General features: G+C 37.1%; 2 protein-coding genes across 2 annotated transcripts in view; both read right to left on the bottom strand.

Moving 5' to 3' along the window:
* LOC137295126 (mitochondrial import inner membrane translocase subunit TIM50-like) overlaps positions 1–4,732 on the bottom strand; it is a 35,018-nt gene extending 30,286 nt beyond the window's left edge. Inside the window, exons 1-6 of the mRNA XM_067826448.1 lie at positions 4,298–4,732; positions 3,631–3,662; positions 2,348–2,369; positions 1,995–2,053; positions 1,427–1,546; positions 786–893 (exon numbers count right to left, since the gene is read on the bottom strand). Coding sequence (XP_067682549.1) covers positions 786–893; positions 1,427–1,546; positions 1,995–2,053; positions 2,348–2,369; positions 3,631–3,662; positions 4,298–4,706 — 750 coding nt within the window. The 5' untranslated portion in view covers positions 4,707–4,732. The remainder of the gene's footprint in view (positions 1–785; positions 894–1,426; positions 1,547–1,994; positions 2,054–2,347; positions 2,370–3,630; positions 3,663–4,297) is intronic.
* Positions 4,733–13,709: 8,977 nt separating this feature from the next.
* Positions 13,710–26,999, bottom strand: LOC137294653 (transmembrane protein 179B-like). Its single transcript, XM_067825716.1, has 5 exons — positions 26,843–26,999; positions 22,784–22,977; positions 18,178–18,324; positions 17,589–17,682; positions 13,710–15,671 (listed from the first exon to the last, which is right to left on the bottom strand). The coding sequence occupies exons 1-5, from the start codon at positions 26,945–26,947 to the stop codon at positions 15,483–15,485; spliced, it is 729 nt and encodes a 242-aa protein (XP_067681817.1). The 5' UTR covers positions 26,948–26,999; the 3' UTR covers positions 13,710–15,482.
* Positions 27,000–27,267: the final 268 nt, after the last annotated feature.

Genomic DNA, 27,267 nt, shown 5'->3' with positions numbered 1-27,267 from the left:
TCTAAACATATATATCTTCATGTATCTTCCATCCTGCACGAATCTTCAAGCCGATAATCCCTGCTCATACTTGATGAGTTATGATTGCTTAGCCTGCGACACGGATGATTCCTTCAGATCTCTCCTTACCCAGTGCATCGTCCTTCACCAAATCAGAGTCACGTTCCTGATGTATGTCCAGCAAAACGCGTAATGCAAGATGGACATAATCAGTGTGGATCAGATGCTGAAGAACGGCATCAATAACTCAAACAAGTTTTCATCAAAATGTAAGCAAAATATGAACCATGATTACAAGTTGAAACTTATACACAAAATTTGTACATGATACAATTAAACATACCGACCGAAAACCATTTACAGTAAAATTTAGATAACTTTCTGAAAGAACAAGAGAAACATTGCCGTATATGGACCTCATGTCGCCCACACAACCTTCCTGTTGGGGTAAGGAGAGTGGGGCAAATATGGCTGCTCATGTGACCAATATTGGCACCAAAACATAGAGGAAAGGAAGGCTACCCATGGATGAGTGTGATTATACGTCCTCTTTTGATGAAAGGGAACTTCAATTGACTTTGTGTTCCACTAACTTTCTAACTGTAGAGGGAGACAAGCAATTAAGCTTGAGTCAGGATACCTTTACCTTTATTAACTCGGTGTAAAAAAATCCAAGGTATGTGTAACTATCTTTGCTTAATTGACTTATAAACAAAAAAAACAAGCTGTTTGTAGAGTCAAGAGAATTTTGTCATGTGTCAAAGGGAGATAACTCTTGCACATACCATGCCTTGCTCAGATGTGTAGATGACAATCTCAAACATTGGGGGTCCAACCTGCTGCAGGAAGTACTCTACACCAGGCCTCTTCTTGAAACGCCAACCGGTGCCATACTGCAAACAAACATGTAGAATAGGAATAACGGATCAGCACAAAGAGGTCTGAAATCTAACACAGATGTCTGATCTAATAAATCTTTCCAGAATTTTGCTCTTCATACCTTGATGACATGGGTTAAACAAATGCCCAGTGCTCCTTTACTCGTTGCCTGAGTGGAACACAGTGTAGGGGTGGAGACAGATAGGAAGGGAATACACTGTTACTTAATGTCCAGTCAGGGCTGGACCAGTACCCCTGTCATCTCCAGGGCCAGGGTGTAGGGGTGACATCAGGGTGGGGACAGATAGATAGGTAGGGAATACACTGTTACTTAATGTCCAGTCAGGGTGGACCAGTATCCTAGTCATCTCCAGGACCAGGGTGTAGGGGTGACATCAGGGTGGGGGCAGATAGATAAGTAGGGAATACACTGTTACTTACTATTCAGTCAGGGTAGACCAGTACCCCAGTCATCTCCAGGACCAGGGTGTAGGGGTCACATCAGGGTGGGGACAGATAGATAGGTAGGGAATACACTGTTACTTACTGTCCAGTCAGGGTGGACCAGTACCCCTGTCATCTCCAGGACCAGGGTGTAGGGTGGCTGGACATATGGGTACTGCAGAGGATCTGGTAACAACTTGTCACGAGAAGGATCTTGTATCGTCTGAAATTACAATTTGCCAAGTAAAACACGAGTTCAAATCAAAGTATCTCCACAGGATATGAAGTTAGCCATTAGTAGACAATTATTTTTCATCATCTGAATTTTGCAACCGATTACAGGAAACGATCCTAAACTGAATTGCAAACAATGTATGAAACATTAATGTTTCAATTTAATGAAGAATAAGTCAAACAATAACAGTAACTATGAACCTTTTAGAGGTTTAGCATTGACAATCAAAGAAAGGATGGACAGTGAGTGAGTTCAGTTTTACACCGCTTTTATCAATATTCCATCAATATCACAGCAGGGGACAACAAAAATGAGTTTCACACATTATACCCCTATGGGGAATAGAACCCAGGTCTTCAGGGTGATGAGCAAATACTTAAACCACTAAACTACCCTACCACCAACTAAAGGATGGATAGTGAGAGGGAGATCCTACCTTCCTAAACACTGACAGTTCTCTTGCTGCCCTTCTCATGTAAGCTTCTAGTTTCGACACTGTAATAACAAACAAACATGAGGAGTATTTGTTACACATTATCAGTTGAACAATCACAGCCTACATTCCATTTAAATTCCAAACCAGCTTTCCATTACGGGCATAAAGACAAGCATACAATTTTTAACAAATATCTTCACTGCTTAATTATGGAGGGAAAAACAGACACAAAGTGAGCAAATGAACTTCGTATGTATTCTACATGCTCTGGTAAATATATTTATACATTTACTGAAATATTCCAAAATACTGTTCTCTGATCATGTCAATTCACAGGTGCAAAAGTTACTTACATTCAGAAAACTCATCTTCAACCTACAATATAAAAGAAACACATGAACCATTGTTTAAAACATATACAAATGATAAAAAAAAAAAAAGAAACGTACCTATTTAAGTAAACACTTGACATACATGACACTCAGAAGGGTGAGTGAGTTTAGTTGTACACTGCCTGTATTTTAGCAATATTCCAGGAATATCTGGGCAGTAGACACCAGAAATGGGCTTCACACACATTATCCATGTGATGTTCACTATCCTAGGTCTTCAATTCAGCAAGCGAACGATTTAACCACTACACTATCCCATATTCTCCTGATAATATGGAATGAACCATAGCTGCATATATGAAGATCACAATGGAGGAGGCAGAAGGTTAACGACTGTCAGAAGCATTTATGAGCACAATTAGTGATAATGATTGTCTGGGATCGGCTTCTCAAAGACTCAATCATATTGAAGATTACAGGTCTTGGAAAGTTGTGAATACAACACATAGTTGTAAATGGCAACATCACACATGTTCATTTCATGTCCATTAAACATAATTCTGGTTAAAAATTGATGATCTTGACAGCCAAGAAAGAACCTGGATGTTGTTTTGGGACAGGAAACACTGTTGATCTCACCGAACTGGGTTGAGCATTGACATGCTGGTAAATACATACACATGCGTATGAAAGAGAGGATTATGACTATGGATGCGAAAAATAAAGTCAAGCTTATCTGATGTGAAAATTGTGTTTTGTAAATGTTTTACTTTAGCAAACACAAGAATAATAGACCTGTGAAGGTCCCGGGGTAGAATAGGCCTTCAGCAACCCATGCTTGCCCTAAAAGGTGACTATGCTTGTCGTAAGAGGCGACTAACGGGATCGGGTGGTCAGACTAGCTGACTTGGTTGACACATGTCATTGGTTCCCTATTGCGCAGATCGATGCTCATGTTGTTGATCACTGGATTGTCTGGTCCAGACTCGATTATTTACAGACCGTCGCCATATAGCTGGAATATTGCTAAGTGCGACGTAAAACTAAACTCACTCACTCACTCACAAGAATAATAAATTTATTAAATTAAATTAATAAATTTGAGAAAACACACTTTTGATGTTGAAACCAATCACTTGTATTAGTAGTAAACGACAATGAAGGGTAGAGAAACAATTTTGTAAACATGCTGTTGCCATGGCACTTGAGGCTTTTTTCTACAATATTTCAGGAATTTGAAAATAAACAGAAGGCCCAGGTCCCACTGTTCAATGATTCAGTTATGTTTGGTGATGTCTACTTACCATGTTTCCATCTGGGTCTATCGGAGGTGCACCTGTAAAAGGACAGGAAACTTTTGTTTAAGGCTTGTGTCAGACTAAAGCATGCTTCAACTAACACATTTTCCTAGCTTCTCATAGTCAATGCAGCTGTTAGAAGTGTTACATGATGAGTAAACTAAAAGTATGATTAAATAGATATTGTTTGAGAATCATTGCATCACTTAAAACTGATCACATCAGACACCATTTTTTAGGTCCTGGCACTTAGAAAGCAACAGGGATAAAACTGAAATCTTGTTGTCTGCAGTGAAAAAAAAGAAGAAGAATTATAATTCAGTGTGGGATCTCTTAAATTGCCACATATTTTGGTGCTTTTATGATACAGGGGTAAAGTTCCACAAAAAGTCAAATAACTAACGACTGGATCAGATTCTTCATAACAATCATAAACAGTTAAATATGTTTTTTGTTTCATGGTTAACAGAAATCATACCTGACTGGATACTGTCGTGACTTTCACAGTGTGGGTTAATTCCAGTAAAACGTGATATATAATGTTTACCTATCTATCATGCAAGGACGCAAAGAACAAGAGCATTAATATTCTAAGATAATTATTGTTTGTCATGTAATTCTCAAATTTCTAAACAAGCATTTATTGTCGTGTTTTTATACATTTATAACTTACCGTACAGATAAACAAACCCCCCTACTGTCATTATAGCCCATCCTCCTAAAAGACCCAACCCGAGCTTCCATGCATTCTTCCCCGTCCACCTGGACCATCGTGACTGTTTCGTGTCTTCCTCTTTAGATTTGTCCAGATTACTTTTGTTCTCGGAAGAGCTCTCTTCTTTACTTTTCTCTGCAAGAATTTTGGCCTTCAAGATTTCATCAGTAAGTCCCTTGACATTGTCCGATTTTTTAGTGGAATACAATAAAAAAATACTTGATTGCGTTGGAATTATTTTCCTTCGGTTAAGAAGTTGTGAATGCAGACACTGTTGTCGTGTGTTATACACAGTTACAAGAGACACTGACTTCTTGAGCACATGACATCTTCGCACAAAACACATGCACGCACTGTAGGCTGCCATCTTGGATAATCTGTGCTAAAAGTTGGATCACGAAACGAAACCTAAAACGAAATATGATTGTGGGTGTAACTTCACTAATATTTTGAATTTTCTGTGATAGTTCTTAGTGTTGAATTATCGCTAAATTCGCAAACTGAGCATCTCTTTACAAACCATGTTGTTACAACCATTCAAAGTGGACAACATTTTATGGTATATTTTCTTCATAACAGTTATATTTGACTTGTCTTGTCAAATTTTATTTGCAAACAAATGCCAAGTATGATACTGGAATATTTCCAGCGTCCTTATATAGTAGTCCCTGTTTTTGCTAGATTTCTATGAGTTATTGTTTAATGAAAAAAACAATGTCAAGGTCTGCATGCAATGTTTATTTGTGTGACATTTGCGACAGATGTTATTGTCTTTATCAAGCATCTAATGATGTACTAGCTCCCAACTAAAATGGCATATATGAATAACATAACGAAAAAAAAACAACCAGTCCACTTGTCTTCATTAATAGTTCAGTAAAGGTGTAATGGTGATATGTGTACAATATATTTCAGAAGTATAGATCAACATCTGGTGTGTCAACCATGTTGGGCTATATGTGCACAATGCCACGATGACATTACTTGTGAATAGGGAATATTTTATGTGGTTGTCCTTGATGTGGCTTGCTATTTTGTCTAATGAGCTACCACATATAGGTCCATGTTTCAATCAAATTTAACCATTTCCAGAGTATTCAATTTTTGTTTGAATGTAAATATCACTTTCACTCTTTATAATATAGTTTTTGAACAATGAATATTGATCACGATCTCAAACTGAATAGTGCAGTGAGGTAGCGCTGTGGTTAAAGTGTGTGCCGATCACAAAGAAGACCGAAGTTCGATTCCTCACATTGGTACAATATGTCAATCCCATTTCTAACATTCCCCAATGTGGTAATGATGGAATATTGCTAAAAGCATATAAAGGTACACTAATTCACTCACTACAGTTGAATATTTTCAATTAAACTAGACATTTTGTTGCCAGATTACTTTTGTAATGTCATGTTATAGTTTCACATTACAGTGAAAATATAGCGAATGTTTAGAAATATGCACCAAAGTTTACAAGATGACCTCACCCATAGAGTTACAGAGATACACTCTGCTATAGTGTCAATATTCTCCTGATGAAGGAGTAAGAATATATTTTAAACTTTGTGTTCCTCATAATAAAAACACTGACATCCACAAATGATCAATTTTTACATGCATCAGTTCTAAATGCCATATGCCAGTAAGAGCAAAGGACAGTAATGTGCTAGTTCCAGTGTTTTTCTCCTCTACAAACTGTAAGAGAGCAGTAGGCTGGTTTCTTTGTAAAAGTGTTTGTTTGCAACACAAAGGTGGCTCCAGTGGTTACAATATGTAAGGCCTCTTTCTGTTGTCCACCCTGTGATATTGATGGAATACTAGCAACACAAAGTACAACCTTCCACACTCAAGTATGATACAAAGCATTATGGGTGTCAACTTATTCTTTATTGTATACAGAGAAAGCTGTCCAAACCAGCATCTGTCCAATCCGGCAAGTTATCAACAGAAGCATGAAGCCTCAGTCCTGTTCGTGGCGTGTACCTTTATTATCAGCTATACAATCCGGCACATTGACAATACCAGGTTATTCCCTCAGTCCCAGTGAGTGCTGGAGTGCTGTATTTCTTCTTTATTGTACATGTTACAGTCAGATTGTGAAATCAATCATAAAATGACTAAAAATATCAGTTATTTTGTGAAATGACCAAGAGGGTCAGCCATTTTGTGTCATTTTGTGTAACAACAATCAATATACTTCAGTCAATTCATGAAATTTCATTCCATCTATATGTGGATGTCAGCAATTTGTGGAATTTGTGTAGTGTGGCTGAAAGTGTAAAACAAACAGGTGTAAATGCTTAAAAGCCAAGCTGAAGTGCAACTCTCACTGCAGCAATAGTTTTAGCTATTAGTGACAGTGAGCGATGTTGAAATTCTCATCCAAATTGTAGATCAAGTTATTGAGTAATTTCATCAAATGACTGAAGTATATTGATTGTTGTTACACATAATGACACAAAATGGCTGACGACTCATAGTCATTTCATCAAATGACTGAAATTAAATCATTTCACGAAATGTGTCACGAACTGCCTGTTTTCACAATCTGATTGTAACATATACTTGTTATATTATCCTTGTCCCTTGTGAATGTTCACTTGAAGAATGGGCTAGGATAAGACCTGAAGCATTGTGTACACAATAAAGAAGAGGACATCCATAATATTTTGTCTTATACGTGAATACCAACTCCTTTATGCTTCTGTAGTTCCTTCCATACTCATCCATACTCAGTACTCCATATGCCAGAGTGGAGCACTATGTAGATGAAACCACTGTTTGATTGCTAACATAATTTCCACTCCATTAGGCACTTTCCTTTCCTTGGTGCAGGTCAAGTATACAAAACATGTTGTCTCACAGATGACTCACCATGTGTGAAACATGCATCATGTCAGAGAGTGCAGATCAAAGCTCCAAATCATCAGATGGGTTGAACAAATTATTACATTTGGAAAACATTTGTTTGTGTGTAGATGTTTACATATTAAAGAATGTTTACAATGAACTTGAACTTCATGGAGAAATACCTGAATGACATTGATGGAATATTGTTTAAAATGGTATAAAGCCTCACTCACTCACTCACTCCACAATGGGAGTTCTACTCAAGCAATGAAAAGAACACCAAAGGCTACAGAATTATATCTATGTTTATTTGATATATCATGGCTATAATGAGACACAGGAAACTACAGGGCTCAACATAATCTAATTACAACCAAATTCAAATATTTTGATGCACTGAAACCTCTTTAATTCAAACTATTCACTAATATTGTGTAAAAATATATACCCTGATAGTTCTGTAAAATATAAGACACTTATCAATATGAAAGTCAGGGTTGTGTACTGTATTTGCTCTGATTGGTCATGTGATGATTTCTGTATCCTACTTGCAAGTAGTGCAAGTTTATAGAGGAAGTTTGTGATTGAAATTGATTAATTTTGAAATAAGTTTGAATTATTGTATCCCCTCAATAAGGGTTAAGTACATCGTGCCTGTACATGTGTTGCATGATCTCCATGCAAAAGTAGAAACTTAGAAACCTCACAATACTGAAATGTACCAGTGACAATTCAACCAATCAGATGACAGAGAATTTAGTAGTCACATAAGAACACCTATTATGCAATGACAATCCCAGATGATGTTGTACAAAGCAAATCAACCAATCAGATGACAGAGAATATAGTAGTCACATAATAACACCTATTATGCAATGACAATCCCAGATGATGTTGTACAAAACAACCTTATAGCTGACTCAGATGGCTAAGATATGTGAGTTACAATTGCCTTAGCGCTAAGATTGCCTTGTACAGCAGAGACTGGTAAAAATATAAATCCAAACATTCATGCAATGAGGTCTGATTGCATAGAAATCAGTACAAGAAAGTGATTATTGCTCAGTGCTGGATCAGTCATCTTGTACCTATTGCTGCAATACATGATCTCATGCAAGGAGGGTATATTCTTCTTTCAAATTTTCAACACACAGAGAAAGAGGTCACTAGGAAGAAGGCACATTTGAAGTCATTCTGGAACTAATTGTTTTCTGCGGGAACTCTTCTAGTGGTGACTGCTGTGGGTGAAGGGTCCTGGAGAAGACAAACCAGTGAGCACTTACTTACACATACAAGGGGATATAAAAAAGTAGTCAGTCTCACCAGGACAATGATATAATTGAAGCTGTTTTTATGTTTTATTTTTTTCTATGCATTATCTGTGAACCTCAAGCAAATTAGTTTTCCTATGTTGCGATCTCCATGTTCTTTGACTTTCTATCTTGGTGCTCCATAAACATGCAAAATCTGCAACAAATGCACCACAAACTTCAGGAAACAAAATATGCAAGAAACATTTTGTGTGTTTTATATTGCTGGAAGTCTGTTAGAATCAAACCTAGATATTAAAAGGCATAAAAAGCAATTTGAAACTACAATCACTTCTTAAAGTGACTCCCCCTTCACATTTACTGTAAGAACAGGTTTTGGAGACACTACCCATCCCTTCAGATGACGTAATCAAAAGAACGTAACTGATTCTAAAGTTTTTACTATCCATACACGATGCCAAGGGTTCAGTCTGAATACTGAATGGTCAAGCAAGTGTCAGCTCCCAATATATTGTAAACAGTGCCAGCTTGAATATCTGGACACAATGTTTTTGAAAGATGGAAATGTGTGAGTCCTTAGAAAACAGCCGCTGTCTAAATCTAAATCAAGCAATCAAAATCATTGGCTGTTGATGATGGGAATTCATCCAAGACCTTTCTGAACATATTTTATATGATATTGTCTAAGGACATTCCATTATCCAGGAGGTACCAAATGGCATATCATTTTCATTTTCTGCAATTACATGTACAAATATTATACCCCAATATGTTGTAATGACTCATATCTCATGAATCACATTACTCACATATGTGAAACATTGGCTATGGCTTTGGTAATGATCCCTTCAGAAATAAATCTTTTGAACATTGGACATCAAGAATATAGTTAGACTCACTAATTTTTGGTATCCCCTCGTAATCTATGCTGAATCAACTTAAGTGACACATAGACCCTCAGCAACACAACCTCACAGCTTCGACGGCAGTGAGATTCTATACATGATTCTTCACAAATAAGCTTTCCAGTCACATAAGAAACTTATGTATTTTTGTTGCCAGCAAAAATACTTCTCCTTTCAGTATTTGGGTAAACATTCAAATACAATATGATAAACACCTAAAGGGTGTCTTGCTGCATCAAAACTCACATCAGCAAATAGTCACTCAACATATTCTGTTGACTGATATCCTCATTCTCCCTCTTGATATAGAACAATTTGATTCACTGATGCACAAATAACAAGTGAACTACATATATGATGGAAACGCCAATCCTTATCACCATCAGTGTTCAGCAAAAAAGTACAGCAAAGTCTGGAAAAAAAGAAAATAATAACCAGATTTGACTTTAAGTATCTGAGACAATTACAAAGGTTACAAGGTTATTGGAGGACTTATTCCAGCTATATGGTGGCATGTAACAGTCCTACAGCAGTACGACAGTAAGTCCTGCATACATCATCCTCAGTATCTCCAGGGTACACATTACGATAAATCTTCACAATACACTGAATGCATCTATGACTGGGCCCAATGATTTTATTATATTACTTCCATCTGTGGGGCATTTATCCAATTGGGTGTCAAAGCTGGGAAGTTGAGAGTACCAATGACAACTCACTGTCGCTTCTTAAATTATCTAACTCATTAAACTTGGCAACACAACTGATGCACAGTTACTCTGAAAGCAGCAGGAGTTCTTGCATATATTTTTTAAAGTTTCAGATCTGTCAGTAGATCTGTATGATTTTCCCCAAAATCTGAGTCACACTATGAACAAAGCTTTGCAGCTGTGACTGCTATCTTTGACAATGGCAAGCTCAGTTGTAACTGTGACGTAGCTGATTGGCTACAGTGAGAATGCAGAGCCGGCAAAGGGAGGTGTAAGAATTATGAGGCCGAGCCATGCATAGTATAGTGTAGATTGATCATAGCGTATGCCTTGGAGATTATCGAGGATGTGCATAAATGGGAAAATTAACAAATGTCAACATTAACATTCATGGTGCCTGCATATTGTATATGGCCATTCTAAACAGCAAATGTCTGTAAGGCAACTCGGGAAGTAATGTCTGTAATTCATTCGACAGAGTATGTGCTTCCAGGTTATTCCACTGAAACAAAAATCTTTACTCATGTACCACAAAACACAAAACCAGAAAATAGATATAAAATTGTCGTATTTAAAAAAAATCAATGACAATTTGATTGTCACACATGTTATAAGTATTCTCATTTTATCAGCGTTGTAGAGACCCAAATTTCTTCGATAACTTTATACATACATCCCCATACACTCATTAGCGGCAGCAATACTGTGAGCATTGGAATCAGTTTAACTAATTACATTTTGAAAAAATATTTACATTTAAAATCACAGAAGATTATTGCAGGAAAGTGAATACAGACTAGATAGGAGACTCTGAGCACCTCTCCAACAGAGACAGCGTCATTACACAGTATAAATACAAAAACCTACACATCATCATAGAGAAAGACTGTCGATACCATATTTCCTCAATTAAACAGCCCCAGATATATACCCTTCTGATATTATTAAACCCTGAGCAAATGCACAGTTGGTAAAAATCCTGTACACAAAAACTAACTAGTGTTTAAAGGACATCTGGTGCTTAATTGACTCCTGTGTCCATGTGTTTATTCAATGTCAGATGTTTAACTGAGGAAATATGGTCCTTGTATGGCTTGTATGGTTTATAAACTGTACATTCTCCCTCTACCCTTGAATACATAAGGCGGTGCAATAGTAAAACATGGCTATGGCAGATCTGACCATATCCAACAGACTGTAGTTCAAGGAACCCTTGTCCTCAGTTTTTCAGGGTATGATATCTCTTTTGTATTATGATTAACTACCCTGACTCAACATACTGGGTGATGCTAGGAATAAGATACATGGAGATGCTTTGTGAGTGAGTGAATGAGTGAGTTTTATGCTGCTTTAAGCAATATTCCAACAATATCACAGCAACGGGACACCAGAAATGGGGTTGACACATTGAACCCATGTGAGAAGTCGAAACTGGATCTTTCGCCCATTCCTGGATCTTAAGCCCATTCCTGGTATCCTCTGCTGTAATGTTGCTGCAATATTTCTAAAATCAAACTCACTCACTCACTCACAAATTAGTCGGCTTAAAAAATCTGTTGTCCAAAACACCAATGTGGGCAGTTAGAGAAAACTGATTATGATCTTCCTGATTAGTACTGTTTTCAGTAATGATTTTTTTTGTTTTTTTTTGTTTTTTTTGAAGTGAAAATTAACACACTTTCTTACTATTCCTCACGACCAACAATCCAACAATGACAAACTATTATGGGTTTTCCCTTCTTTCACCTATAAATATGATAAGGTAGAACTGACAAAACTTCTTTTTGTTAATAATCACTTCAGCTGTTTTTATTCTGTTGTGAACTCAAATAAAAAAAAACAACATAAGACTTTACCACTTCCAAATATAAAAAAAGGTAAAAGTGATGGAAAGTATAGTCTATGGTCAGATAAATACCTTAACCATGTGTTATAACTATAAGATATCCAGGTATTTTTAATTGAATCTCTAAATCAAATACTGCTCATGTCGAACCATTTCACTTCATAACCAACAGCTGTATTCTTTTTGATATTCTGGAAACAGCCAATGGTACACTGATGTTTTCAAATTTGTACAGAATACAAAATAGATTTCAATTTCAAAAACATAAAAAATATAACCTCAATAACATCTTTTCAAACCACAAAAATATCCTTGACAGTTAATCAAAACCTTTGATGAAAATGAAATGCATAGATAACAAGTAACATCCTCAACCAAACAACAATTTAACATCCGATCAGAAGCATGTTAAATTCACAAAAAGGTGCAACATAGCAACAGTTCAAACAACTTTGATCATGGTTGATAAATCCCATAACAAGCTAATTCCCAGAGAAACCAATCAAACACAATAACAGTAATCTTTAACCTGATTGTAACATATTTACAGGAAATATTCCATCTTGGTTTCTACTAAGGTGTTAAACTGCTTCCATGTGAGTGATGACTGGTAAATGTGCAACTCACATGCACAGTTCAAATATGATTTCCTCTAAGTGTATATCTTTAAGTCAGATAATGCTGTATTTTAAAACTATCAAAATAAATATCACAAAGAAACCATTAAATGTCATTAATACTGCTTTAGCTTTCAACTGTGATACAAAACTCGTAGTAAGGGTGTTGGCTTGATTCATCACTGACATCGTAGCATTCAGTACAAACAACTAATAACAAACTGAACAACAAATATAAAATAACAACACAAATCTAACAGAACAATTGTACAATAAATTTTCATCTAATCAGAATGATGCTACGAAATTGTTGGATATAGTATAATGAGTTTATTATAAGAGTGTATATTATGACATTATTCAGAAATCTGGCCATTGAAATGTACACAGTACTCAACATGTCTTAGAAGTACATTACTATAAACTCTGATCCATTTCTTTGAAGATGTTGTGTAGTGTTGAGTAACTGTGTGGCAGGAGGCAACAAGTGTTTAATTCATCATACTAAACAAAAGAATTTTGTATCATGAAATATGTTTGTGTATACCAAACTTATGTAAACAGACGTCTTGAATTACACGATGTCTAGAAACTGAAACTGCAAAATAAAGATCTCCAAAAACATTCATGATTCCAAATGTGCATTTTTTCAGTAAATACTACTAAAAAAGAAGTAAACTGAAAATTTAGTATTGTGTTAATCTATCTTTGTTAAACACATGTTACTGTGAAGAAATTTCACCCTTCACATGTAGAACAGTTAAAAACATGAATATCTGAAAACTTTCAAAAGACATAAAGTCTACGTACATTGTATCACATTTATTACAACAATTTGTTATTTATCAAGAAATTTATCTGATCACAGATCTTTTTGCTTGAGAATATATTTTTAAGCATGATTTCCTAATTTTCCTCATAGATTTCAAGACATGCAATAATTCTCAATAATAAGGTACATGGTCATGTTTTTTTTCCTTCAGTATACCAATGACACTGAAACAACATTGTCCATCATCAAATGCATAGTTGAAGTGTAAAATATCACATTTGACACACACGGTATTATGGCTTAAGCCCTTACAAAACAGAAAAAGCGGGCATACAAAAAACATCTGAAAGCTTGATTAAACCAAACTCCAATACTAAGCAATTAACATAATCACGTTAATTTTTATTTTCTTCTTAATTACACTGATTTTACCCTGAAAACAATTATTAAAACTTCTTACATCCAAGTTGTCCATGTTTTTTTATAGCAAAACACAAATGATAAACTTTTCATTTATTTGGTAGTGCCTTGAAGGAAAGTGCAAAAGTGTCATTTCGCAAACTGTCAATAAGCTTGAACTTTTCACACAGACCTCATGGAAGATTACATAAACTTATTTTGTGACAGTCTTCATGACACAGATAATTCCATAACTACAAAATACTCACATGATAATTAGTGGCAGATATCCTATATCAACCGGAGGCCTGTGAGAGTCTGCCAAAGGGCTGATATTGGGATTGATAATGACATGGACCATGAAACAATGTCACACAATTACCTTTGCATTATCTAAACACTTATAAAATGCAGCTAATTACAAATGAAGGCAATAAACTTTCACCTTATTTGAAAAACTTGTCAAAAGAATGCAAACCAATCAGATGATGCACAAAGGGACATAACTCCACTTGCTTACCACACAGGATGATTTTGATCCCCTATTTAAAATGCATGTCAGCCTAGGTAGAGGTGCCATACAGAATTGATTGTTACACCATCTTATGTAGGTTTATGTAGTATTTTACACAAATGATCAGTAAATATTTTGCATGAAAGGGTTTTTTATCATTCAAAGAGAGGGTTACTTAAAGGTGGGCAGGCAACTTTTAAGATGGGCATGCAACATTTATGGGCCACCATTATTTCAATCACTGCTTAAGGGGTGGGTCTCACAGAACCTATCAAATATGTCAGAACATGTGAAAATAATTCAATAATTCAAGCAAAATGGTGCAGTATAGCTTCAGCTGCAACTAAATTTGATTGTTGGCACATTCTATTCACTGACAAAACAATCCTGATCAGTATTTCATCTATATCATGTAAAGTAGGCGTGACATGGGTGTAAGCACAATATGATGCAGGCTTGAGATGGCGAGATGGTGACATGATAATGGGATTATAGTACTGAAGGGACATAACTCTGCACCACAAAGATTTGCCATGAATATTGCCCATTACACGATGTCATTTATCATAAAGATGTTGAACCAGTTAATGTACTGTGAAATTAGTTTTGGGATAATCTAAACTGTAAAAGAATTACACATGATTACTATAAAAAGGTAAGGAATGTTGTTGTTTTTGCACAATGTCATATTCCTAACACAAAACCAAGTCAAAAAGGATGTGACAGTTCACCAGTGTAAAGGTTCATGTGAATTTACATCTGACAAAATGTCTACCCACGTATCAGTAACCGAGTTTAGTTTCACGCTGCTTTTAGCAATATTCCTGCAACATCATGGTGGGGAACACCAGAAGTGGGCTTCATACATTGTGCCCATGAGGAGAATCGAAACCGAGTCCTTGGCGTGACAAGCAAACACCTTAACCTCTAGGCTACCCCTTTACCCCTACCCATGTATTAACTTCTAGGCTACCCCTTTACCCCTACCCATGTATTAATTCATTCTTTATTTTTCAAACTGTTTTCCCAAAGGCGAATACTACTATTAAAACCAGTTAAAATTTAACCCAACTTAGATATGTACAGGTTGATGGCAACAACCACTTGTTAGACCATAACCGTGGAATGTGAATGGTTTAAGTATGGAATATATATCGTATCATGACTAGTACCAGAATAAGTACTGATAGGTGAGGCAGGCTTATTGTGACCCTCCCACTAGCCACAAGATCATGTGATGTAGTTATTTCAAATCAGCATCAAGCCGAAGGTTGTACTGATGCAAAGTTCTCCAAGTCTTCTGGAGTCTTTGAGTTGTCTGAAGAGTTCATGCTGGGTGATGGGTCGTGAAACTGGTCTTTGGATCGCAAGCGTCGGTTCCGAATAAATCGAATTATTCCCAGGGTAACCTGAACTGACCACACCAAGAACGATATCCATGTTGCAGTCTGTGAAACAAAGACATAATTATATTGATTGCCTGGGCACAAGTATCACTGCTTGTTGCAGCCTTATATTTATTCATTTAGATAATAAGACATCAGACAGTAATATTCCAGCTATATAATCGGGAACAAACAATCCACTGACTGATATCATATCCCAACTGCATTGATCAGTGCTCATGATGTCAATCACTGGACTGTATGATATTATTTCGATTATTTAAAGATCACTCCCATAACGTTGGAAAAGTGCTGAGTGAGTGAGTGAGTGAGTGAGTGAGTGAGTGAGTGAGTGAGTGAGTGAGTGAGTGTCTGCAGTATTTCAGCCCACACGCCTCCACTGTGGGTCGTAAAATCAATAAAATGAGTCCCGGTTTACTACCCAGCCTCTGTAGTATGTAACACTTTAATGGTGCATTGCGGAAATATGGTGACATGATCGAAAAACGGACAATTACGTACTCATCAATTAATAATATCATATTTTAAAGGTCTCACAAGCATCAAAAGCTTTTGTCCCTATTTCCAATGTGTGAAGGAGGCATATATACAGCCTTTCCTTGGGGGTGCATTTGACGTTTTTTTCTTAAATCTCCAAAGACTGAGTTGCTGTGCCAGAAGTATAAAAAATTTGGTTGTCAGTGCTTCACTTCAATAACTCCAGTGATCTCATTAGCTAACACATTACACTGCATGAATGGATTTTATGTGTTTCTTTAAAAAAATATTTTCGCTCATTTTTAAAATTATTCTTACCAAGATAAAACAATACATCGTGACACCTTGGACGATGTTTTAAATTTCCCTCTCAGTATATTTATATGCATTTGTTGTCATTTTATGAAAAAAAAAACATTAAACCAAATTTTGTATATTTCTGTCACAGAAACTCGGCCTTTGGCGATTTAATAAATACCAACAAATGCACACCTGTAGAAAGCATTTGTATATGCCTCCTGCACACATAGGAAATATGGACAAAGCGAGACCTTTTCATATAGGACATATTGATTGATGTGTGCGTAGTTGTGCATTTTTTCTATCATTTCTGTGATACACCTATACATGCTATACAGTAGGGGGGCTGGATAGCAAACCAGGACTTAGTATATTGATTTTCCACCATATAGTGACCTAAACAAATTATATGTTTATGGCACATGAATTCAAAAGATAAAAACCTGTCAATGGAATCAGTAAATACCACAGATTTAAATGTAAAACTAGCACGGATTCTATCAGACATTTCATCTTAAAGTGTGATAAACGTTAGTTGTGATTTTGATCATACACCTTCACCCTCTGCAGGGCTTAGTTATAACAAACTAAGAAATGTTATCAGGACTCCTGGGATTTGAAAGACGTTTCTGTTACACCACCTGTCGTAACAAAACACAGTGAACTGTGGTAGGCCAAACTACGATATTAGACATTTATAATTACTTGTTACATTCTCCTCAGTCTCCTCATCAATATCTATTGCAACAATCAAAACAAAATACTAACATGCTATCTATCTGCAAATATCTGTGTAACTTTTTAATTTTCAGATGGCTAAGATCAAGGTCGCTAAACCCTCACAGTTGAGGTATTTCGATTTCAGACTACATCAATACCTTACTTTGGTGTAAACCCACCTGGGTAACTGCAAGATAGGTGTATGCTATCTATCTGCAAATATCTGTGTAACTTTTTAATTTTCAGATGGCTAAGATCAAAGTCGCTATACCCTCACAGTTGAGGTATTTAGATTTCAGACAACATCAATACCTTACTTTGATGTAAACCCATCTGGGTAACTGCTAGATAGGTGTATGCTATCTATCTGCAAATATCTGTGTAACTTTTTAATTTTCAGATGGCTAAGATCAAAGTCGCTAAACCCTCACAGCTGAGGTATTTAGATTTAAGACTACCCACCTGGGTAACTGCGAGATAGGTGTAATAGGTGTCCGTCGTGTAGTTGGTGCCATATTTGTTCCAGTTCCAACTGGGTTTCTGCCCATCAGCACAGCTGGTAGGAAACACAAGACATTACATGAATGTCTTATTGTCATATCAGTTTTACGTCCAGAGCATCAATCCTGCTTAATGGACCTATCAAGCTTTTCCTGTGCATTAATGAAGATTTGGACTCATGTACACGTCTACATAAAGTTAACCTGTGAAGGTCTGGGTTAGAATATTGGCCTTCAGTAACACATACTTGTCATAAGAGGTGACAAACAGGATTGGGTGGTCAGGCTTGCTGACTTGATTGACACATGTCATCAGTTCCCAATTGCGCAGATCATTGCTCATGCTGATCACTGGATTGTCTGGCCAAGACTCGATTATTTACAGACAGTACATTATGCATTCAACATTTTGACAAGGGTAAAATTCTGTAAATGTCTGTATTTACAATTTCAGCTAAGGTACAATTCTGTATTTCAGATTTCAGCAAAGGCATATTTCTGTATTTAGGATTTTGATAAAGGTACATTTCTATTCAAAACTGCATTCTCACCTTTTGACATGAGCACCCTTCTCATTGCCACTGAGCAGGCCGTCACAAAACTCCTTAAAACCAACACTGATCATACAGGAGGAGATGAAGATTATGACTGTCATCAGAGCGTTCACAAGAATGAAGGGCATCACCCACATCTGGGACCTGAAACAACAATCAGAGGGGTTTCTCTGCCTATGTTACCTAGAGCAACGATCAGTATGGTTCCACCTGTGTTACCTTGAACAACAATCAGAATGGTTCCACCCGTGTTATCTTGAACAACAATCAGAATGGTTCCACCTGTGTTATCTTGAACAACAATCAGAATGGTTCCACCTGTGTTACCTTGAACAACAATCAGAATGGTTCCACCTGTGTTATCTTGAACAACAATCAGAATGGTTCCACCTGTGTTATCTTGAACAACAATCAGAATGGTTTCACCTGTGTTACCTTGAACAACAATCAGAATGGTTCCACCTGTGTTATCTTGAACAACAATCAGAATGGTTCCACCTGTGTTACCTTGAACAACAATCAGAATGGTTCCACCTGTGTTATCTTGAACAACAATCAGAATGGTTTCACCTGTGTTACCTTGAACAACAATCAGAATGGTTCCACCTGTGTTATCTTGAACAACAATCAGAATGGTTCCACCTGTGTTATCTTGAACAACAATCAGAATGGTTCCACCTGTGTTACCTTGAACAACAATCAGAATGGTTTCACCTGTGTTACCTTGAACAACAATCAGAATGGTTCCACCTGTGTTACCTTGAACAACAATCAGAATGGTTCCACCTGTGTTATCTTGAACAACAATCAGAATGGTTCCACCTGTGTTACCTTGAACAACAATCAGAATGGTTTCACCTGTGTTACCTTGAACAACAATCAGAATGGTTCCACCTGTGTTACCTTGAACAACAATCAGAATGGTTCCACCTGTGTTACCTTGAACAACAATCAGAATGGTTCCACCTGTGTTACCTTGAACAACAATCAGAATGGTTTCACCTGTGTTACCTTGAACAACAATCAGAATGGTTCCACCTGTGTTATCTTGAACAACAATCAGAATGGTTTCACCTGTGTTACCTTGAACAACAATCAGAATGGTTTCACCTGTGTTACCTTGAACAACAATCAGAATGGTTCCACCTGTGTTATCTTGAACAACAATCAGAATGGTTCCACCCGTGTTATCTTGAACAACAATCAGAATGGTTTCACCTGTGTTACCTTGAACAACAATCAGAATGGTTTCACCTGTGTTACCTTGAACAACAATCAGAATGGTTCCACCTGTGTTACCTTGAACAACAATCAGAATGGTTCCACCTGTGTTACCTTGAACAACAATCAGAATGGTTCCACCTGTGTTACCTTGAACAACAATCAGAATGGTTTCACCTGTGTTACCTTGAACAACAATCAGAATGGTTCCACCTGTGTTATCTTGAACAACAATCAGAATGGTTTCACCTGTGTTACCTTGAACAACAATCAGAATGGTTCCACCTGTGTTACCTTGAACAACAATCAGAATGGTTCCACCTGTGTTATCTTGAACAACAATCAGAATGGTTTCACCTGTGTTACCTTGAACAACAATCAGAATGGTTCCACCTGTGTTATCTTGAACAACAATCAGAATGGTTCCACCTGTGTTACCTTGAACAACAATCAGAATGGTTCCACCTGTGTTATCTTGAACAACAATCAGAATGGTTCCACCTGTGTTACCTTGAACAACAATCAGAATGGTTCCACCTGTGTTACCTTGAACAACAATCAGAAAGTTTACACCTGTGTTACCTTGAACAACAATCAGAATGGTTCCACCTGTGTTACCTTGAACAACAATCAGAAAGTTTACACCTGTGTTATCTTGAACAACAATCAGAAAGTTTACACCTGTGTTATCTTGAACAACAATCAGAATGGTTCCACCTGTGTTATCTTGAACAACGATCAGTATGGTTCCACCTGTGTTACCTTGAACAAAAATCAGAATGGTTCCACCTGTGTTACCTTGAACAACAATCAGAATGGTTTCACCTGTGTTACCTTGAACAACAATCAGAATGGTTCCACCTGTGTTATCTTGAACAACAATCAGAATGGTTTCACCTGTGTTACCTTGAACAACAATCAGAATGGTTCCACCTGTGTTATCTTGAACAACAATCAGAATGGTTTCACCTGTGTTACCTTGAACAACAATCAGAATGGTTCCACCTGTGTTATCTTGAACAACAATCAGAATGGTTCCACCCGTGTTATCTTGAACAACAATCAGAATGGTTTCACCTGTGTTACCTTGAACAACAATCAGAATGGTTTCACCTGTGTTACCTTGAACAACAATCAGAATGGTTTCACCTGTGTTACCTTGAACAACAATCAGAATGGTTCCACCTGTGTTATCTTGAACAACAATCAGAATGGTTTCACCTGTGTTACCTTGAACAACAATCAGAATGGTTCCACCTGTGTTATCTTGAACAACAATCAGAATGGTTCCACCTGTGTTATCTTGAACAACAATCAGAATGGTTCCACCTGTGTTACCTTGAACAACAATCAGAATGGTTTCACCTGTGTTACCTTGAACAACAATCAGAATGGTTCCACCTGTGTTACCTTGAACAACAATCAGAATGGTTTCACCTGTGTTACCTTGAACAACAATCAGAATGGTTTCACCTGTGTTACCTTGAACAACAATCAGAATGGTTCCACCTGTGTTACCTTGAACAACAATCAGAATGGTTTCACCTGTGTTACCTTGAACAACAATCAGAATGGTTCCACCTGTGTTATCTTGAACAACAATCAGAATGGTTTCACCTGTGTTACCTTGAACAACAATCAGAATGGTTCCACCTGTGTTACCTTGAACAACAATCAGAATGGTTTCACCTGTGTTACCTTGAACAACAATCAGAATGGTTTCACCTGTGTTACCTTGAACAACAATCAGAATGGTTCCACCTGTGTTACCTTGAACAACAATCAGAATGGTTCCACCTGTGTTACCTTGAACAACAATCAGAATGGTTTCACCTGTGTTACCTTGAACAACAATCAGAATGGTTCCACCTGTGTTATCTTGAACAACAATCAGAATGGTTCCACCTGTGTTACCTTGAACAACAATCAGAATGGTTCCACCTGTGTTACCTTGAACAACAATCAGAATGGTTCCACCTGTGTTACCTTGAACAACAATCAGAAAGTTTACACCTGTGTTATCTTGAACAACAATCAGAATGGTTCCACCTGTGTTACCTTGAACAACGATCAGTATGGTTCCACCTGTGTTACCTTGAACAACAATCAGAATGGTTCCACCCGTGTTATCTTGAACAACAATCAGAATGGTTTCACCTGTGTTACCTTGAACAACAATCAGAATGGTTCCACCTGTGTTACCTTGAACAACAATCAGAATGGTTCCACCTGTGTTATCTTGAACAACAATCAGAATGGTTTCACCTGTGTTACCTTGAACAACAATCAGAATGGTTCCACCTGTGTTATCTTGAACAACAATCAGAATGGTTCCACCTGTGTTATCTTGAACAACAATCAGAATGGTTTCACCTGTGTTACCTTGAACAACAATCAGAATGGTTCCACCTGTGTTACCTTGAACAACAATCAGAATGGTTCCACCTGTGTTACCTTGAACAACAATCAGAATGGTTCCACCTGTGTTACCTTGAACAACAATCAGAATGGTTCCACCTGTGTTATCTTGAACAACAATCAGAATGGTTTCACCTGTGTTACCTTGAACAACAATCAGAATGGTTCCACCTGTGTTACCTTGAACAACAATCAGAATGGTTCCACCTGTGTTATCTTGAACAACAATCAGTATGGTTACACCTGTGTTACCTTGAACAACAAGAAGTAAGATTACACAACCCATGTTACCTTGAACAACAATGAGAATAGTTACATCTCTGTTACCCTGAACAACAATCAGTGTGTTACATGGCTTATATTACCTAGAAAAATTATTAGAAATTGTTCCACCATCTCTACTATGTAGAACAACACTAAGCATAGTTACACAGGGCCAGCTCATTGGATATCCTTGGAAAATAATAAGAATGAGTAAACTTTATCCAAGGTGGAGGGCATGTGTAACATGATATGCAGGTATAATGGCGAGTGGTCCTATTCGTAGAGCGCAAGTCACCGTCAGCTGTAGTCAAGCACCGTCGAGCTCGTACTGTCCTTGGATGGGTGACTAAGTTTGGCAGTTTGACTCCTGAGAGTTTCTAGGACTTCGGTCCTGCCCCACAATGAAGCACATGGGAAACATGTGGTCTCACCTTAGGCAAGTGAGTTTGTTCAAATTTGTCTCTGCTCACCCAGCAGAAAATGGGTACCTGATGAGATAAAGTCCTGTGACTATAACCGTCTAGTGCCTAAAAGGCAGCTTTGGTTATCTAGGGTAATGATAATCAGATTCTGATTACAGCGTCCAGTGAGCAACCAGTCAGATGAATCCTAGGTGCTATATAAGTGAATTATTATCATTATCATTATCATGGTCTACAAGTAACAGAGATCACATAATTAAACAAAAAGGCCCACTCACCCGATGTTTGGGTCCTTCCTGGTCAGAGCATAGCCATGGTATATTACCATCCCAAGGCTGTAGAAAATACACCCAAACACATTGAGATATATAGCAAAGTTGCAGTTGTGCATGTCTGTTGGCGTGTACTTAAAAAATGTTGCATTTTGCCACTTTATGTCTCCATAGAGAATGCACTGCCCACCAAAGTTTATCTGAAAGAAAGCATTTTCAGTTTAGGCATAATCTGTCAATTTGTTTGAGGGACGTTAAAAACGCAGAGTCACTTTGATAAAAACTTAAAATATGCCTAAATATGCTATACAAATATTAATATATATGCATATATATACTCTATACATGAAAATGCGTAGACCACTGATTCCATGAGAATCTATTTTCACAAACATGAAGGCAAATAATAAAACTATAGAGAAGAAGGCTACCTAATTTCATTAAATAATTGCAAAGGATCTCAATAACATATGCAAAGTTTCATAATACATGTAAAATACAATCTGGTTTCATAGTAGTAATCAAGAAACAAATGCTGCCATGCAAATGAGCTAGAAAAATCCAAAATAATACATCAGAAACTGAGAAAATAATACATCATAAGATCCTGTACATAGCAAAAGGCACCACTTCAGGTTCTGACTGATATATCTACCAAGTTTTGCAGAAAAATACTGAACGGCTTTTGAGTTCTGCTCCGGAAACGAAACACACCCAAACATAAGACTAACACCAAAATGTTCCATGGAAAAACCAAAAAATATAAATGCCCAGGCTAAGATTACTATATCTATCACGTTTGGTCTAGATAAATAAATATTGAACAGTTTCTGAGTTATGCTCCGGGAACAAAATGACTAAGGACGGACAGACGAGGCGTCGACTATATCCCCCCGCATTACATGCCAGGGGGATAACAAGATTCATCAGAAGATGACATATTCCCCTAGCCCCCACATATATGAAAGGACAAATCATCTGACAGTTACCTAATGTCTTTTTAGACTAAGTTTGAATTGTTTCCATGGAATTCATGCAAAATATAAATGCCATATATCTGTAAATAGCAAAAGGCACCACTTCAAGATCTGTCTCATATATCTGCCAAGATCTGTTGAAAGATATTGAATGATATCGAAGTTGAAACGTTTTTTGAGTTTCTGCTCCGGAATCGAAGCCCACCCCACCATTAGACTAACACCAAATGTTCCAAGGAAAAACAAAAAAGCAAAAAACAAAATAGGCCGAAACTCTGTAAATAGCAGACAGACAGACAGACAGACAGATGAGGCGTTGACTATATCCCCCCGCATTACATGCTGGGGGGATAAACATTAAAATGCCAAAAATCGGTAAATAGCAAAAGGCACAACCATTGGTCTAGATTACTATCTCTATTAATTTTGGTCTGAAAATATTGAACGTTTTTTGAGTTTTGTTCTGGAAACAAAATGATTACAGACAGATGGACAGATGAGGTGTCGAATATATCCCCACGAATTACATGCCAAGGGGATAAAAATATAAAAATGCCAAAAAATCCGTAAATAGCCAAAGGCACAACCATAGGTTCAGATAATTATATCTATCAATTTTGGTCTAAAAATATTGAACGGTTTCTGAGTTATGCTCTGGAAACAAAATGGCGGGCGGACTGATGGACAAGGCGTTGACTATAGGCTCCGCTACACTATGTCAACATCACATGCTCCACGAGTGAGGACCGTATGGAAACAACTCAAATGGACAGAGGCCTGTGACAGCTGTGATTGGATGAAATAGTGTAAGATGTTTATATTTTCAAGTAGGCGACATTTGGTGCGGAATGGAGGGTTGGACAGAAATTGTGTTTCATTGTAGTTTAAAGGCCAGTTGTTGGAACTGATGAATCTGACAACAAAGCAGGCCAAAATCAACACTGTTATAACAATGTGAGTGACTGAGGTAATCTCTTGAGGGTCAAATTAAAGTCAAATGATAAGAAAACCATGAAATATGTTCACTGCACAGCAGAACATGTCACAAACCCTTGTTTGAAATGTAGACATTGTAGCATATGGTCAGGTCTTTCTGTCTGACCACTTTTGCATGTGAATCAACTTAATTTTCTTTCCTTTTTTTAAAAAAATACCCTTTTCTAAATACAAATGACATTCAAAATTATATTTTGTTTTATCTACAACTGTCTTATTGCTGGTTTGGATTTTATGATTTGACATTTAATATAATCTCAACATTATTTTCAGCTTGCAGAATGCCTGTTGGTGAATATGGAGGTGTATATGCACACATGCAGCAGAAACAGAAGCTTTCACATCCAATGTGATATTTCCACAAGCCTGTCTGAAGTCTGTTGTTTACCACGTCTAATCAAGCACACGCACTTTTCTTCGATATGCCTTACCACCTTGTAGAAGTTGCAGTACTTGCACTTATAGGTACATACAACACATGTAAGTACCCCAATCCAGTTAATGCACCACATTCACAATTTCATTTTGCCAGACATGAATTAAGGGCTGTACAAGAACCCATGAAGCTGATTAGATGTAAATAATAACTGCCCTTGTGGAATGGGTCAGACTTCACATTTTTTTAAATGAGAGTGTGTGATGCCTTTACATTACCGGTATTTCCCTTGTTTATCCAAATACAATATGTCTTCCTGTCACCCAGTAACCCATAAATAATTGCAGAGAAACACTGTTTTTAGCAGATATTGCAAATACTGTTAACTGTGATTAGAAATATTCAGTTTAGGGCAGGGTAACCAAAAGAATGAGAATATTTTCACTTTGTACCCTCTAAACTGGCTTATACAAGAAACTGTCAAGTCTAACAACCTCAATACAATACACAGTAAATAGTCTTGATTTCCTGGAAGTTTTTTAAAGTCTTAGCTTGATGAATCAATAGATTCACGCATAAGTTCCTATCATGTTGTGGTCTAAAAGTGATTTCATCCATTCAAGGGGTCATTTGCCTTGATCGACGAACAGGCGGCAAGGTACACTGATCAGTGTTTCACACTGCTAGGCATTATGCATCTCCTCACTTAATACTTTCTGACAAACTTCATCAACCAGCCTTACATATGTCAACATGTTAAAGCTGCTTAATGTGAAATCTCTACAAATTCTGGTCTGCATTCCATTATTTTTGTCGTTCGAAATATATTCTGGGTTGATATGATCAAGGCAGCCCCAGTCATGTATGGAATTAACCCATGACCCCCTTCTTCTGTGAAATAGGAGCAAACTCCCATGGTATATGCATGATTTGAAAACTTTCTCTGTGAAAGCAGAAATGCATTTTTGCAAAACTTTGATGAAATAGACATGATGTAACTCTTACACCTCTATCAGTGCAGCAAATCTCTTTATTTTTGTGCCATAATAGATATATTGGACAGGAAAAAGTATTGAAGTTTCATGCGATTGTATTTTTTGTCTGAGGAGTTACATGTATCTACAGTACATAAATCACAGACTGGCCTACTGCAGATGCAGACCATTTTTTCTACAGGTTCCACTACACTATATCAAAATTTTTAAAAAATATAAGGTTACTATAGAAGTCTATGGGAAAACATTTGGTGTTGTGTAACCTATATCCCTATATGTATTTGCTTCCTACATCTCGGCATTTCCTTTTGGCTATCAGTTAGACACTAATGCATTTGGTGGCATGTGCATATATGGCAGAGTTGTTACAGACATTTCACCTCAAACCATGAAACTAATATTTTGTAATAACAATGTTTTAATACCATATTGTTACACAAAATATTCATTGAAAAATATACCCTGATAAATCGCATTCAAAGCAAAATGTTGCAATCTTTTGAACACATAATTTCAGATAAAGGTCATGCTGACTTCCTTCACATTATCTAGAACTTCCTTAAATGTCTGAATTTGCTTGACAACACCAACATAACGCTGGTGATATCTTATCTACAACCAAACAAAATGAAGAACAACCGAGAGGGGCGTCGCCATGACCCTGCGACCCCAAAGTTCTTGTTCGTAAAATTCGCAAGAATACATGGATGACAGCACCTACCGTGGTAACCCCGAGAGGTATGGATACAGCAAAACCAAGCACAAAACTTGCCAAGTACAGGATTCCCTGTACAACAAGCTGAATGTCCAACACGATGAAAGGCATGTTGACAGCAACTAGATGATCTTTGCCGTCTTCTTATACAGAGAGTAAGGGGAAGCAACTCTTGCCCGTCGACAAGGAAATGCAAAGGTGTTGCGAAATACAAATGAGATGCATTCCTAACAGATAAATGTGTTGATATCAATTAATTGTGTAACGGATAGAGTCGTATCAGTTATACTGGATTCTAAACTGTGTGCATAGCTGACGTAGTCTGACAAATTATTCCATTTTAGATGTGCCGTGTTTTATACGTCACCAGTTTTCCGTTATTCACTTCAAGTTAATTGTAAGTTTGAATACTTTTTTCACATATGCTTGTG

The sequence above is a fragment of the Haliotis asinina genome, chromosome 8, assembly GCF_037392515.1.
Source record: "Haliotis asinina isolate JCU_RB_2024 chromosome 8, JCU_Hal_asi_v2, whole genome shotgun sequence".
NCBI classification, from domain to species: Eukaryota; Metazoa; Mollusca; class Gastropoda; order Lepetellida; family Haliotidae; genus Haliotis; species Haliotis asinina.
This window is presented reverse-complemented; position numbering and strand designations above follow the sequence as displayed.